The sequence below is a fragment of the Spermophilus citellus genome (genome assembly GCF_964194105.1).
Source record: "Spermophilus citellus genome assembly, chromosome: 6".
In the NCBI taxonomy this organism is placed as follows: Eukaryota; Metazoa; Chordata; class Mammalia; order Rodentia; family Sciuridae; genus Spermophilus; species Spermophilus citellus.
Window position 1 is genome coordinate 98,504,311 of NC_138187.1, and position 15,428 is coordinate 98,519,738.

The 15,428-nt window shown below is 47.0% G+C and overlaps 1 protein-coding gene across 1 annotated transcript in view; it reads left to right on the forward strand.

Annotated features, from left to right (window-relative positions):
- Positions 1 to 14,972, forward strand: part of GNG4 (G protein subunit gamma 4) — a gene marked incomplete at its 3' end in the record, with an annotated part of 44,474 nt that extends 29,502 nt beyond the window's left edge. Inside the window, exon 4 of the mRNA XM_081300349.1 lies at positions 14,844 to 14,972. Coding sequence (XP_081156475.1) covers positions 14,844 to 14,972 — 129 coding nt within the window. The remainder of the gene's footprint in view (positions 1 to 14,843) is intronic.
- Between the last annotated feature and the right edge of the window lie 456 nt (positions 14,973 to 15,428).

Consider the following 15,428-nt stretch of genomic DNA (forward strand, 5'->3'; position numbering starts at 1 on the left):
TTAAACCCCTTCTAGATGTATGAGTCATCACGTTAAGTATGCTCACAAGGTGATGTGACCATTGACACCCTCCAGCTTTAATCTTCCCAAACAGACATTTGTTACCTCTTCCCCTCCCCCATTCCTGGCAGCTGCATTCTACTTTCTGTCCCTATGAATTTGAGCACTCAAGAGACCTCCCACAATTGGAATCATACAGCACTTGTCCTTTTATTATGGCTCATTTCACTTAGCACACAGTCCTCAAGGTTCACCTGTGCTGTGGCCCATGTCAGCATTTCATTCCTTTTCAAGGCTGAGTAGTATTCCCATTGTCTGGGTATGCACTTCCTGTATGCATTCCTCTGATGACGGACACTTTGACCCATCTGAGCCTTGGCTGTTGGACTGGTCGGCAGTGCGCAGATGGGTAGGGGTCTCTTCAGAACACTGAGTTCATTTCTTTTGAATGATCTCCAGAGATCATTCTCTGAGAATATGAGAAAGTCAGTATCTTTATTTGGGGGCTTTTTAAAATATATATATAGCGGGGATTGAACCCAGGGGCACTCAACCATTCAGTCACATCCCCAGCCCATATATATATATATATATACATATATATATATATATATGTATATATATATATATATATTTAAATTTAGACACAGGGTCTCTCTGAGTTGCTAGGGCTTTGCTAAGTTGCTGAGTCTGGCTTTGAACTCACAATCCTCCTGCCTCAGGCTCCTGAGCCCCTGGGATTACAGGCATGCACCCCAAGCCCAGCTTATTTGGGGTCTTTTATTTTTATTTATTTATTTTTTTAGAAAGAGAGAGAGAGAGAGAGAGAGAGAGAATTTTTTCTTTAATATTTATTTTTAGTTTTCAGCAGACACATCTTCGTTTGTATCTGGTGCTGAGGATCGAACCCGGGCCGCACGCATGCCAGGCGAGCATGCTACCACTTGAGCCACATCCCCGGCCCCTGGGGTCTTTAATTCTTGTTTTGAAAATGATACTTTGTTTCTCTGTTCACAAAAATGGTACTTTCTTATTTTGGAAAATTTGAGGGAAATGCAGACCAGTAGAAAGAAGAAAACTGAGTGATCTGTGACAATCATAGGTGGTGTTTTCCAACTGAATATGTCTTACATATCATAAAATTGAGGTTATAGTGTACCTCTTTTGCTTTTCTCATTCTGATTTATCACTGAACAATGTTTTGTGATAATATATCCAGGTCTGTAAATACTCTCCTAAAATGTCCTATTTAGTATCGGTTTTCTACGTCATCTGGAGTACAGTGCTTTATTGAAGTGTTCTCAGACATTTCTCTTGCTTCTACTTTGGGGTACTGGGGTACTTTGGGCACTCAGTGAGCCCACTGGCAGATAAAATTTGCATGTTTGATTATTTCTGTGGGATAAATTTCTAGGGACTGAAAAATTTCTTGAACAAGGATACACACATGGGGCTGTGGGTGTGGCTCAGTGGGAGAGCCCTTACCTAGTGCGGGTGAGACCCTGGCTTCAATCCTCAGCACCACATTAAAACAAACAAATAAATAAAGGTTAAATTCCTAAAAAAAAAAAAAAAAAAAAAAAAAGAAAGAAAGAAAAGATACACACAGAGTGTTTGAATCGGTTTCAACCTATCCTGACCCTGTGTGGAGTTAGCACACAACCTACTTTTTCCGTTGCAGACACATGTCCCAGGTCCCCAGGCTCGCTGAACTTCATTCAGACTTGCCTGCAAATTCAGGTGTTCCCAAGTACACCTCCCCTGCCCACCAGCTTCCATCATTCGTGAGAAGGACTCAGAACTCAGGAAATTGTTTTAGTTACATTTACTGGTTTATTATAAAGATTATAACCCAGGAGCAACGCAATGGATGAGAGGCACAGGACAGAGTATTGGGGGTTTGTGGCACCAGCCGTCTGGAAGCCCCACCTCCCAGAACAGGAAAGGGTTCACCAACCTGGACGCCGGCTCCAGCCCATGGCTTAGGGTTTTAATGGAGGTTTGGCCACTGGTGACTGAACTCCATCTCCAGGCCTTCTTCTGTTTCTGGAGGTCAGGGGTCAAGGCTAAACTTCCAACTCTAAACTTGGCTGGTCTTTCTGGTGATCTCCCCCCATCTGGAAGCTATCCAGGGGCCCCTCATTCATTATCATACAAAAGACACTCTTATTACTCTGGAGACTCCAAGGGCTCCTGGAACTCTGTACCAGAAACTGGAGAGATCAAATACTTCTTATTCACCGCAATCTAATATAAAAATCTGTGCATTTTTCTACATGAAACTCCACAGTGAGTAAAATACTAGTTCCTCAGCATTGTGCACCAGACTCTTGATTCACTCCATTCATTACAGTTAGGAATTTTGAATTCTCCCCTGGGTTCATCTCCTGGTACTCCTGTCCATCTGTCTGTACCCGTGCTCCCCATCAATCTTGCAAATCCTACCGTCTGGAAGCTGTCTTCTTCTGCCTGGAAAACTCCTACCCATCCAGCAGCGCCAGTTCAGAGGGCAGAGCAGACCTGAATCTGGGAGCCTTCTTGCGCTGGAAGAGTTCTGCTCTTCTTTCTGTTTTTCAGTGAGTCCTATTCTTGGGCTCACTCATCCTGATGTGTGGATTTTGCTCTTTGAATTCATGAGACAAGCACCCTGAAAGAAGACATTGATGGTGAGCTGCTGGAGTCTGCTGCAGCACTGGAGGACATAGCCCACCATTAAGAGATGCGACTCTGGCCTGGGGATGTGGCTCAAGCGGTAGCGCGCTCGCCTGGCATGTGGGCAACCCAGGTTCGATCCTCAGCACCACATACAAACAAAGATGTTGTGTCTGCCGAAAACTAAAAAATAAATATTAAAATTCTCTCTCTCTTTAAAAAATAAAAGAGAGAGAGAGAGAGAGAGAGAGAGAGAGAGAGAGAGAGAGAGAGAGATGCAGCCCTGCTGGGCACAGTGGTGCACATCTGTAATCCCAGCAGTTCAGGAGGCTAAAGTAGGAGGATCATGAGTTCAAAGCTAGCCTTGGCAAAAGTGAGGCACTAAGCAACTCAGTGAGACCCTGTCTCTAAAGAAAATACAAAATAGGGCCGGGGATATAGCTCAGTGGTCTAGTGCCCCTGAGTAACAAACAAACAAAAAAGAAGTACCACTCTTCTGTAGAGGCTGCAGCTTGTGCAGACCCCACCTGCCAGCAGAAGCCCTCGATCTCTCTTTCACCAGCAGAGAGAATAAAACAGAATAGAAAAGATCTGAAAGGAGATAGCATTGAAAGCTTTCATGAAATAGAGGAAGATCTGCAGACATAGTTTGCCATATCCAGGAAATAATTCGTAGAAAATGATCAACACTGAGACACTCATACTGATGAGTTTCCTTCAGTTCAGAAGTGATTAAAAAAAAAAAGCCCAACATCACCAAAAAATAATAACAAAAAAGAACAATTTTTATTTTTTTAAATAATAAAGTCTATTGGGTAGATCAGAGGAGCGGCCACATGGGCACTGCTCCTAACTTTTATTAAATTCTTCATATGGTCCTCAGGGGCTTGAATGTCCACAGCAGCACTGAGAGTTTGATGCTGCCAGTGTCCCAGGCCACAGGCAAGAAGACTCAGTTTCAGCAGCTATGTGAAGACGTGAAGACGCAGACCCAGAGCCTCACCTTGGGAGGAGGGAGGCCTCTGTCTAGACACTTGGCCATGGTCAGAAGAAACAGCCTCCTGCAGCCAATGAGCTGAGTTCACATATATATTCTCAACTATGCATAAACATAAACATAATACAAATATGTGCTGCTTTTCTTTTTTCTTTTTCTTTTTTTGGTACCAGAGATTGAACTCAGGGACACTTAACCACTGAGCACATCCCCTGTCCTTTTTCACATTTTATTTAGAGACAGTGTATCCCTGAATTGCTTAAGGCCTCACTAAGTTGCTGAGGCTGGCTTTGAACTCACGATCCTCCTGCCTCAGCCTCCCAAGCCACTGGGATTACAGGCGTGGGCCACCATGCTTGGCTATGCTGCTTTTCTGTTTTATGCTGTAGAACTTTGTGAAAGGAGATGTAAATGTGCATAACTGTTAATTTACACATGAAAATATACATTAAGACTACAGGATAACCTCTGGGGAAACTCCCAGTCACCAGTTCCTCCCCCAAAGGGGGAGCAAGCCCAAGGACTTGCTCACCACTGGACCCACACACTATCTGGGTCTCAGGAGTCTTTGGTCAAAGAAGATTCACTTGATCTACTTAGAACAACTCAGTTTTGATTCAGATCCCAAATCAACATCATGGAAACAGGATCAGGTGGGATAGTCAGGGCAAAGACTAGAGAACTTCAGCATAAAATTCAGTTTCCAGGGCTGGGGATGTGGCTCAAGTGGTAGCGCGCTGGCCTGGCATGCGTGCGGCCCGGGTTCAATCCTCAGCACCACATACCAACAAAGATGTTGTGTCCGCCAAGAACTAAAAAATAAATATTAAAAATTCTCTCTCTCTCTCTCTCCCTCCTCTCTCTCTCTCTCTCTTTAAAAAAAAAAAATCAGTTTCCAGGACTAGTCCTCAGAGCAGTGTGGAGGGATAATCACCACCCAGCTCACACGCTCCAGCTCGTGCTATTGCCGCTCTGAGCCAGGGATTAGCCATCTAGCCAGGGCCACTGACACTTCACCAGAACAGGGCTCGGACTCCTCCCTCTTGGATCATTAGTTGAAGTCTGGCATGTAGGTAGGTCTGACAGACAGGATCAAGGTCACATGCTGGTGCCCAAGCTGCAAGGGATTCTTGGAAAGTGAGAATTCAACATTCTCAGATCCTGTTTTGAGAAATCAACTTTCTCCCTACACTGAGCACATGGAGAAGATAGTCCCTCCAACCAGAGAAGACGTCCAGGTGCAGGGGACAAAGTGTATGACCACTGTCCACTGTAGCCCATTTCTGCTTATTTCATAGGTGTGAATCAGTAAATACGAGTTTATTTCTGAAATTGATTAACATATTTTGAATGTATTAAAACTGCAAAGAGGGGCTGGGGTTGTGGCTCAGTGGTAGTACACTTGCTTGCACGTGTGAGGCACTGGGTTTGATCCTCAGCACCACATAAAAATAAATAAATGAAATAAAGGTACTGTGTCCAACTACAACTTAAAAAAAAAAGTAAGACACCAAAGAAATCCCAAAGATATCTGTCATAGTAAGTGTTAAGTGGAATTTAGATTTTCTGATTTAATGTTAAAAATAATGTACTTTACACTAGGCAGACACTTAAAATAAAACAACCCAGACTTAGAATTTTTTAAAAAATGGGCAAAAATATACCAGTTATAGTCAATATGTGCAAGATCTACACGTGAAAGATAGTAAAACTCTGAAGAAACAAATCAAAGAACATCTGCATGAATGGAGAAGTAGTCTGCATTCATAGATAGGAAGACACAGTATTGTCAAGACATTTTACCCAGCTCCATTTCTAGATGCAGTGTCATCCTAATCAGAATCCCAACAAGTTATCTTGTGGCCATGACAAGCAGATTCTAAAGTTTATATGGAAAGGCAAAGGCCCAGAATAGCCAGTGAAATACCGAAGGCAAAGAACAGTAGCAACAGTGGGAGACTGGCTGGACCTGCCCACACGGCTCACTTGAGCTGCAGCAACCAGTGGGTGGGCTGATACAGTAGGGACAAGGGCTCAGCGGGAGGAGATGGAGGGCCCAGACACAGACCCTCACAGGTACAGAGGAGCAGGGGCAGCCCACGGAGCAGAGGTGGTCATCTAAACATGCTGCTAGACATCCACTGCAAAAAAATGAAGCCAACTTGGGCCTTTCACATTGCACAAAAGTTAACTCAAAGTGAGCCATAGAAACCAAAAGACAAGACTAGAAACTGCCAGAAGACAACACGGGAGGCAATCTGGATGACCTTGGGCTTAGCAATGAGTTTCAGGCACAACAGCAAAAGCATAACCCGTGAAGGAAAGTATGAGTAAGCTGTTCTTCATTAAAATTAGTAACTTCTGTGAAAAATACTAGTAAGGAAGTGAAAAGCCACAGAGGGGAAGTCTTTGCAAAGAACATAGATGGTAAAAGACATATTCAAAATAGACAAACCTCTTAAAATTAAATAATGAGAAAACAACCACGTTTAAAAATGGACAAAACATCTGAAGGGATCTCACCAAAGATAACTTTTATGTATGATGGTAAATAAGCACAGAGTCCTGACATTGCATGTCCCTAGTGAATTGCAAACCAAAGCAATGAAAGCCACTATCACCTATGACAATGGCAAAAATCTAGAAAACCAACAGTAATTTAATAGATTGAATTATGTTGGGTGCATGGATGAATACACAAGAATGAATCCCACTAATGTCAGCAATGAAGAGATTAAATACCTAGGCACACATATCAATAAGTAAATAATGTCAAATGCTGGTGAGGACTGGGAATAACTGGGCCTCTTATTTGTTGCAAGAGGGAACTCAAAGGACACGGCCACTTAGACTGTCTCTTACAAAGCCAAACAGTACCCAGAGCAAAACACGAGGAAGGATCCAGGGCAGAATTGAATCAGGCCAACTTTCCCATGCTCCTAGTGGTGTCTGCTAGCCTCCTTTTGTCTGGCTAACCAACCAAGGGCTGGGAGGACCCACTGGATTCTGACCAGCTGTGCTTCTCTCCTGGCCCTTCCTCATTTTCACCTATAAAACGAAAACATATGAACTTCTTTACCCAAAAAATGCCAAGAAGACCTGCCGTAAGCAGCCCTCGTGGGGCACCTCGCATATCCTGGAAGCCCAGGGCTCAGCCCAGGCACTGCCTGGAATGCAGGCTCACAGAAGCAGAGGCTGCGCTTCACTTCCCCAGACGTGAGTGGACTTGGGAAGGCCATACCTGAGAGAGTGAGACACTCAGAGCCTGGAAGGGCAGAGAGGTCTGAACAGCAGAATGCCTTGCCTTGGACTCCACAGTCCTTACTGCAAAATAGCTGCTCTCTAAATTAATGTTCAGTTAAGATTCAAAGTAAAGACAACCCCAATTCTACTGTGGATTTCCAGGAAGCAGACTTTGAATCATCCTGAGGTTCAGTTAGATGAAAATGTGTGGGTAATCTGGAAGTTTGTTTCATTGAGTCTTTGCCTTTGCAGTGCTGGGTTGAATCCAGGGCCTCCCACTGGCCAAGCAAGTGCTGTGCCACAGAGCTGCACCCCAACCCAGGAGGGTTTTCCTAAGTATATGTGTTTTAGGAGGAAGATACTAAAACATATCATAGAATCATAATATTTAAAGATTTCTAATACTCTTTCAGGAACAGACAGATCATTGGAACAGAGTAAGAAGTCTCAAAACAGACCCCAGACTACTGAGAATTTGGAACACGATCCCAGATGGTATCTCAAGTTAGTGGGGAATAGATTATTAATAAATGTTGTTAGATGTTGCTAGTACTTTGGAAAATAAATAAAGCTACATGCTTCACTAATTTTATCTAAGTAAATTTCAAGTGAATTATATTCATCTGCTCAGACTGTCAAAATATCAGGCTGGGTGGCTTAAGTAACAGATTTATTTTTCTCAGTTCTAGAGGGTATACGTGCAAGATTAGGGTGTCAGTGAGTGTTTGTGTGGTGAGGCCACCTTCTCAACTGTCCCGACACAGCCTTTGCTTTGTGCTTGCAGGGAGAGAGGCCATCCCTCGTGTCTCTTCCTTTTCTTAAAAGGACCCCAGTCCTATCAAGTTAGGACCACCCTTTGACCTCATTCAACCTTTCATTATCTCCTGAAAGGCCCTGTCCCCTATCACTGTCACATTGGGTTTGTGGCTTCAGTTTGAATTGGGCGGGAATGTGATCAATGCATAGCATGGATCAAAGATTTAAATATAACCAAGGAAACCACAAAAGTACTAGGAAGCAGGAGGGACATGAATTTGAGACAGACTTTCTGATCATGCCATGAAACCCATAGTTCATAAACTAAAAGTTTTGACTGTGCATCAAGTTGGGATCCTGTCGTCCTCCAGCAATGTGGACACATTCCACTTGGTGAAGCCATGTGGGAATCATCAGGAAGTTTGCTGAGTGGGCGGGGATCTCACTCCGGGCTTTTCCAAGTTTGTCTGGATCCAGAGCTCTCCCCATGGTCTGCTAACAGACACCTTTACCGCACCCCGGCTCCAGTTCTCTTGCACTTCTCCTAAGAGTCACCAGCAAAGCCGCCACAAGAGGAATTCTTTTGGAAGAAAAGCAGCCAGAAAGCAGCCAAACACATAAGGGAATATGTTTCCTGTGGTTATGTTTTCTCCAGTTGATAAAACTCACATGGTTGAGTTGATGAAGCCAAACCAGAAGATTCTAAAGCCAAAGACTGTTGTTAAAATAGAAAGGACAGACTCCAAAGTCATGGAGTAGCTGGTGAAAATCTGAAAACCAGCAGAAGCAGGGAGCGCCTCCTGCTCCCAGGTTGCTCACCGGTGGCTGAAGGTTTGGGAGGTCCAGGGCAAGAGGGCAATTAGGGGATGGGAAGATGGAGAGAGCCACCCTCTGAAAGAAGAAACCAACAATGCCGAGTCCCTGGCCTGTGGGGGTCTTGTCTTGGCAGTGGCCACTATGTTCCAGGTCTAGCCTGAGCCTAGGGCATCTTCCTCATTGCAGGCAGAGGCCACAGTGTCCCCAGGTCTAGCCTGAGCCTCGGGGACCTTCCTCATTGCAGGCAGCAGCCACAGTGTCCCCAGGTCCAGCCCTAAGGGACCTTCCTCTTTGCAGCTCCTCCTGCATCACAGTTTGGGCATAGCCAGTTCTTCTTTCATCACCTTCCACAAGAAGCCTCATCCAGACCTGCAGGAAGTAGCTGTGCTTTCTACAGTCAGATTTAGAAATGAGCTCCAGGAAAGGGTGTCAGAAGGCCAATTCTAGGGCTGGGGATGTGGCTCAAGTGGTAGCGCGCTCGCCTGGCATGTGTGCGGCCCGGGTTCGATCCTCAGCACCACATACCAACAAAGATGTTGTGTCCGCTGAAAACTAAAAAATAAATATTAAAAAATTTTTTTAAAAAAAGAAGGCCAATTCTAGGAGTGGGGTCAGATCAAAAGAGAGCAGCCTTTGAATTAAACCAAAGCATAAGGCAGGATAGGGATCCAGGAGGAAGGAAGGTGCCCCAGGAAGGAAAAGGGCCCTTTCGGGCACCAGGCTGCTTCTCTGGGGGCGCTGTGGGCATGGAGTTGCCCTGAGAACTGGGAGAAACCTTCCCATTCCTAAACATCCTTTCCGTCCTTCAGAGAGCAACCAAATACATAAGGGAACAATAGTAGCCCCTGCCTGCAGGGCACCATCCGCCTCCTCACCTGGCTGCAGTCCAGCAGGCATTGCTGTTGCCATTTGCAGAGCAAGCTGAATGCCCAGATGTGCCTCCTGCCCAGGGGACGTCCTGCCCAGGGTGAGTTCTGCCCAGGAGGACAGGGCAGATTAGCCCCTGTTGCAGCCTAGCCAGGATGGTGCTTCTAGACTCACATCCACTGCTTCTCCCGCAGCCTTCCTGGAGCCCCTCTGCATTGAGGCCAGATGACGGGGGTCTTGCTGTGTTCTTCGCTCACCTCTGAAGTTCCCAACACCATACAAAATGCTCTTTTGGTAAATTTACAAAATGACTGATTTGTGGCTTTCTTTGTAGTAAGTTGGGAGAAACCAAAGTGGAGATGGTCCATCAGGTAAAACTTCTACCAATCTATTGGAAGGGTTTGGCTAAGTTAAGGTCCAGGGTAGATGTGGGTGAGTCACACATAGATGGGCTGCATGGGAGCTTTGCTGGTCCTGGGCTGGGGCCATGTGAGGACACCTCTGATTTAGGACAGCTTGGAGATACTAGCCCTCTCACGTGCCTTAGACTCACCTCTTAGTGTGCAGTCAGCTAGGACATGGGGGAGCCTTTATGGCAACTGTGGTAACTGACCCACGGTCAGTTATGCAACCTTACAATTCAGAGGGGACTCCCTGCTGGGTTGTTCTTTTATTCACACACAGATCCTGCCACTTCTGATTTCCACCTGTGGCATAGGGTAGGACTGGCTGGGTGGGCAGAAGGTGGGTAGGAGGACTTACTGAATATCCGTTTTTTTGTTTGTTTGTTTGTTTGTTAAAGAGAGAGATTCCTTTAGGAAGTGGCATTAGTCTCAAATACTTTCCAATGTGAAAAGAAGAAAAAAAAAAAACGATCTTAAGAACTCACTCTTTGGGCTGGGGATGTGGCTCAAGCGGTAGCGCGCTCGCCTGGCATGCGTGCGGCCCGGGTTCGATCCTCAGCACCACATACCAACAAAGATGTTGTGTCCGCCGAGAACTAAAATATTAAAAATTCTCTCTCTCTCTCTCTCTCTCTCTCTCTCTCTCTCTCCTCTCTCACTCTCTCTTTAAAAAAAAAAAAAAAAGAACTCACTCTGTGCCAGTATAGTGGCGCACACCTGTAATCCCAGCAGCTTGGGAAGCTGAGGCAGGAGGATCATGAGTTCAAAGCCAGCCTCAGCAACTCAGTGAGGCACTTAGCAACTCAGTGAGACCTTGTCTCTAAATAAAATACAAAAAAGGGCTGTGGATGTTGCTCAGTGGTTAAGCACTCCTGGGTTCAATCCCCAGTACCAAAAAGAAAAAGAACTCATCCTGCAGTGTTTGTTCAAATTTAGAGACAAGGTACACACTCTAATGTCCTGGGGATACCCTGGGGCTAGCAGAATTCCTGGTGGAGGGTGCACCAACTTTGACCTTGTAGAAGACGCCATGCCTAGAGCTGGCTACAACCCACCTGTGCCCTTAACAATGATCCTGATTTGTTTTCTGGGGGTAGAGGGAGGAATAGGCAAAGCCAACAAAGATGCTTCTAGTTGATTCCAAGTACTATTGTTCAATAGACCCAGACTGCTGAGAAATAGGTGTGGTTTCTCTACTTTAAATGCAAAGTGCAGAGGTTGTCACAGTAAGAGTAGTAATTATGTCATCTGTCTTGTCATAGAATGTGACTATAGTAATTGCAACATTCTCTCCCATCCCTGAAGCTTGTAATTATAGTGCAACTAACAGGATTATGTGCTAACTTGGGCTGTTTTAATCACCTCTTTTACTCTGAAATGGATGGTAAAATTCCACAGTTGTTCCCAGACTACTGATTCTGTTCAACATCTGCTGTCCTATAGCTTTGTATGTGCATGTGCTGGGGATGGAACCCAGGGCCTCGCGCTCACTAGTCAAGTACACCACCACAGACCACAGTCCCGGCCCTGGGCTGTGGCGCGGGCAGTCCATCACCACAGAGCTGAGAGCTGATGGGGGATGGGTGGGTAAACATCCACAGTCAGGGGGCTGTAATTTTCTACCAGGATGAAATTCTGTCTTTGAAAGCAAATTGTCTATTTTATGTTTCAAAGATGGCAGATGTCTTCTGGAATCTGGAGATGTCTATCACCCTTATTTTATAGGAAGGAAACTTCCAGTCAGAAAAATCAATCTAGGGCTGATTAAGAAAACCCTCTCTTGGGCTGGGGCTGGAGCTCAGTGGTACAGCGCTTGCCTAGCATGCATGAGGCACTGGATTCGGTCCCCGGCACCACATAAAAATAAAAACAAATAGAATAAAGGTATTGTGTCCATCTACAACTAAAAAAATATCTTCATAAGAAAGAAAGAAAGAAAGAAAGAAAGAAAGAAAGAAAGAAAGAAAGAAAGAAAGAAAGAAAGAAAACCCTCTCACCTCACGTCTAAGGAGCAGATGTAGGTTGATTAATGCCTGGATATTACACTGAGAGTCAGGATGTCACCTTTCATGTGTAAGTCACATGGTGACAGTCATGGCCTTTGCTTATGTTTTCCAATCCCATTACCGTAAATGCCCAGGTTTATCTGAGATCCTGTGGGTATAGGGGAATAAAGAGACTTCGGATGCCGTGTCTGGTTAGGGGAGCTCCCTGGGGTGTTTGTTGTAAGATGACAAACACTGCATTGGACACCGCTGTGCCTGACAAGCCCGTCCTCAGTGGTATAAGTCTTAGTCCATTTTCTGCAGCTGATACAGTCCTCGAGGCTGAGAAGTCCAAGAACATGACTCCGGAGTCTGGCAAGGGCCTCTGGGCTGTGTCATAACGAGGCGAGAGGGCAGGCAGTGGCCGAGAGGGAAATCCAGCCAAACCCCCTTTATCAGGAGCCCTGAGAGACAGACTGCTCCTCCCTCTGCTCATGAGGGTGGAGCCCATGTGGACCTCCTCCTAGAGGTCCCACCTGTCAGCACCTCACGAGGCCATCACACCCCAATCTGAATGTGGGGGTGCACAGATGGCAGCAGTGGTGCTCCAGAAACTTGGGGTGCTCCTGAGAATCCACCCAGACACAGAATGTGGAACCAGCGCTCTGTGGCTGTATACTGGCTCCGGTGGCATCCACTCCTGCGATTCCTGCAGTTCAAGCACAGACAGGGCTCAGGATCCAGAGAGGCATCGTGATGGCTTATAGGGACACAGCTGTGATCTGGAACCAGCACGGAAGGCAGCTGATCTAAGAGCAGCCTGTTTTCTTGAGAGTGGTGGCATCAAGTAAGTATCACTTTGGGGAGGTGGCAGAAAACTTCCTGGATGGGACCCGCTCAGGACTGGCAGGACAGTCACAGCACAGCTGTTGAGCTATGAGGGAAGAAGGCTCACAATGTGGGAGGGACAACACGAGGACCCAGCCAGAGTGGCCCCCAAGCCCCTTGATGCAATGTGGAGGTTCCAATGCAGCCCCCTGGAGGCCACCCTGAGGTTGCTCTCAGAGACCTAAATTAGGCTAAGCCACCCATGAAGGCTGTTGCTGACATCTGCAGTAGACTGACCCGGGGAAGAAAGCTCTGTGGCATCCCGCGAGCTCGCCTCTGGCTGCAGGTGGATGGCGTGTGCAGGTAGCCATTGCGTGGTCAGCCTTGATCCCCCCACAGTGGGGACAGTCCACACATCCTGATGATTATGGTGACTTCATCACTTCTGTGTCTTCTAAGGGGACAAACACCTCACTTTGTTCTTTTCCTACATCCTCTCAATTAGTTACAAGGAGGATGCTCAGCAATCGCTTCCTTGATGAGATAATGAGGTTGATAGAGAATTCAAAATCAACTGGAGCGCGGCCAAGTAAATGAAAGAGGTGGAAATTGAAAACTAGACACTGCAGAGGACGGAGAGCCAGAGGAGGTATCCTTGAAGCACCTGCAGGCCTGACCATTCTGAGGAGGAAGGGGTTTGCAGGGTGGAGTCCACAGCAAGAACCCAGCGGTGTCTGCCCCTGTGGCTGCAGAGATGCTGGCATGGGAGGAGGGAGCTGGGACCACTTTCAGGAAGGAGCTGCAGCAGGTCTCAGCCCAGGTGCCCACCCACCACGTGGTTCCTGTGCAATGTCCCCCACAGCTCTGTGGCCTCAAGAGTCAACTTCCCTATTCCTTTGCTCCTGTCCCTTGTGATGCTCCACAGGTCCCCTGCAGGCTTGCTCCACCCCAGGCCTCTATGTGCCTGGGAAATTCCTACAAGAGTATCCTGCAAACCACTGCCAATTTCAAACACTCCCACTCAACTCAACAGACATTTATTTAGGATCTAAAATACTGGCCACAGTGCTACTAAAGGTAGAACTGGAAACCGTCCCAGTAAAAACAAGCTTAGGGATATCTAACACTCCCAGTTTTTACTGAGAAAAGCAAAACTCAGAGAGGTTGATTTCTTTGCCCAAGGTCGCACAGCTAGCTTAGGGGTGGAGATGAAATGAGAATCCCTGTGTTCCTTGGTGCCCCTTTCTCCATTCCACACTCCTAACAAATGTAGGCTATCGGGATTTAGGTGGACTCTTCAGTTCTACTCCTACTTGATTTATCTGAGGGAAAAAATCATTTTAGAATTATTAGTAGGATTCCAACCACTGCTAGTGTGGGTGTGTCTGGCTGGAAATCAGAAGAAGACTCCCTGTAAGATGTGAGCCAGCCTGTGGGGACGCAGGGGGCTTTGGAGCACCTTCTCACTGATCCGCTTTATAGTTCTAGAGAAGACCTGGCGTTGGGTGCACCCAGAGACAGTGGGGGTGGGAGTAGCTGCTGTGCATTCCCCTGCACTGAGCCTCTTGAGCCTAGGCCTCTTGTAGCCATTGCCAAGAAGCCTGAGGGGCAGCTGAGTTAACGCTCAGGCCATTCGAGTGCCAAACGCTGAGGAGACATGAGTGAAAGAACTGGTAGCTTCATCTCCCCCAGCGAGCCCCTCTTGGTGCCTCTCTGCCCCCCAGCCTTCTCTCTGCACAGCTAGAGGCAGTTCACTGCTCCATGACAGATGACCATGCATGGATTAAAATAAGTCTGGAAGGGCCAGGCCTGCCTGGACAGGAGGGGCTCCCCCTGAGGGAGTGGCGCCTGTGGGCTAAAAGGTACAGTCTTGTAAATCAGCAAAACCATGTCCTGTGAGGCGAACAGAGTCCTCTCTGTCCTCTCTGGCTTGGTCCTGAGAGCAGACTGCAACACAAGAGCTGATCATGAGGGTACACCATCCAGCGGCTGGCCAGGGCAGCAGTCTTCTGTCTGACTCCTCTAGAAACGGACCAGCAGAGTCATTGCTGGCCGCTGGCCTGGACCCTGCACTTCTCCCCCAACAAGAGTGTGACAAAGGGCCTGGGCCTTCCTGCCAGCTCTTCATCCCTCTGCGGATGCCGACCTAGCTTCCAGGGGTAGCATCTCCATGGCAACATCGTCCTGAGTTTGCACCACCCGCCTGCAGCCTGTCCTCGGGCCTGTCCACCCTGCATGCGGACCTCTACCTGGACACCTGGCCTCTAACCAAGCACCCGTGCTTTGTCCCCACAGGTCTCCCAGGCAGCCGCTGACCTCCTGGCGTACTGCGAAGCGCACGTGCGGGAAGACCCTCTCATCATCCCCGTGCCTGCGTCAGAGAACCCCTTCCGGGAGAAGAAGTTCTTCTGCACCATCCTCTAACCCCAGTGGTGAATGCCCCTCCTCCGTCCTCCTCTGTCCACAGAAGCCGTAGGGACCACGCATGCTCTCAGCCTTGGGGCGCCCCCGCCCCGCCCCCGCCCCTCCAGGCCGGCTCACCTCGGTTTTTCATGTTTTCTCCTGACATTCCATTTCTTTTTATTTGTAGTCTCTCATTTTTATGTCATTTTCATTAGTGGCAAAGAGAAATCCGTTTTATAGTCAAATAACAAATGTGCCCTGTAATCGTAAGATGAATTTAAGGGTTTACGGTTTTTAAACACCAAGTTTAAATACATGCAGTTAATGAATTTACTCAATAATTCATTGAAATGAAAAAGCGTGCCCAAGTAGTTCCCACTTTGGTAAGTTGGTTTGGGATGAGAGCATCTCCACCAACTGCGAGGTTCAGGGATCCCCCGCCGGGGAGAGCAGTCCTGGGGTCCCCCACTCCGGCTC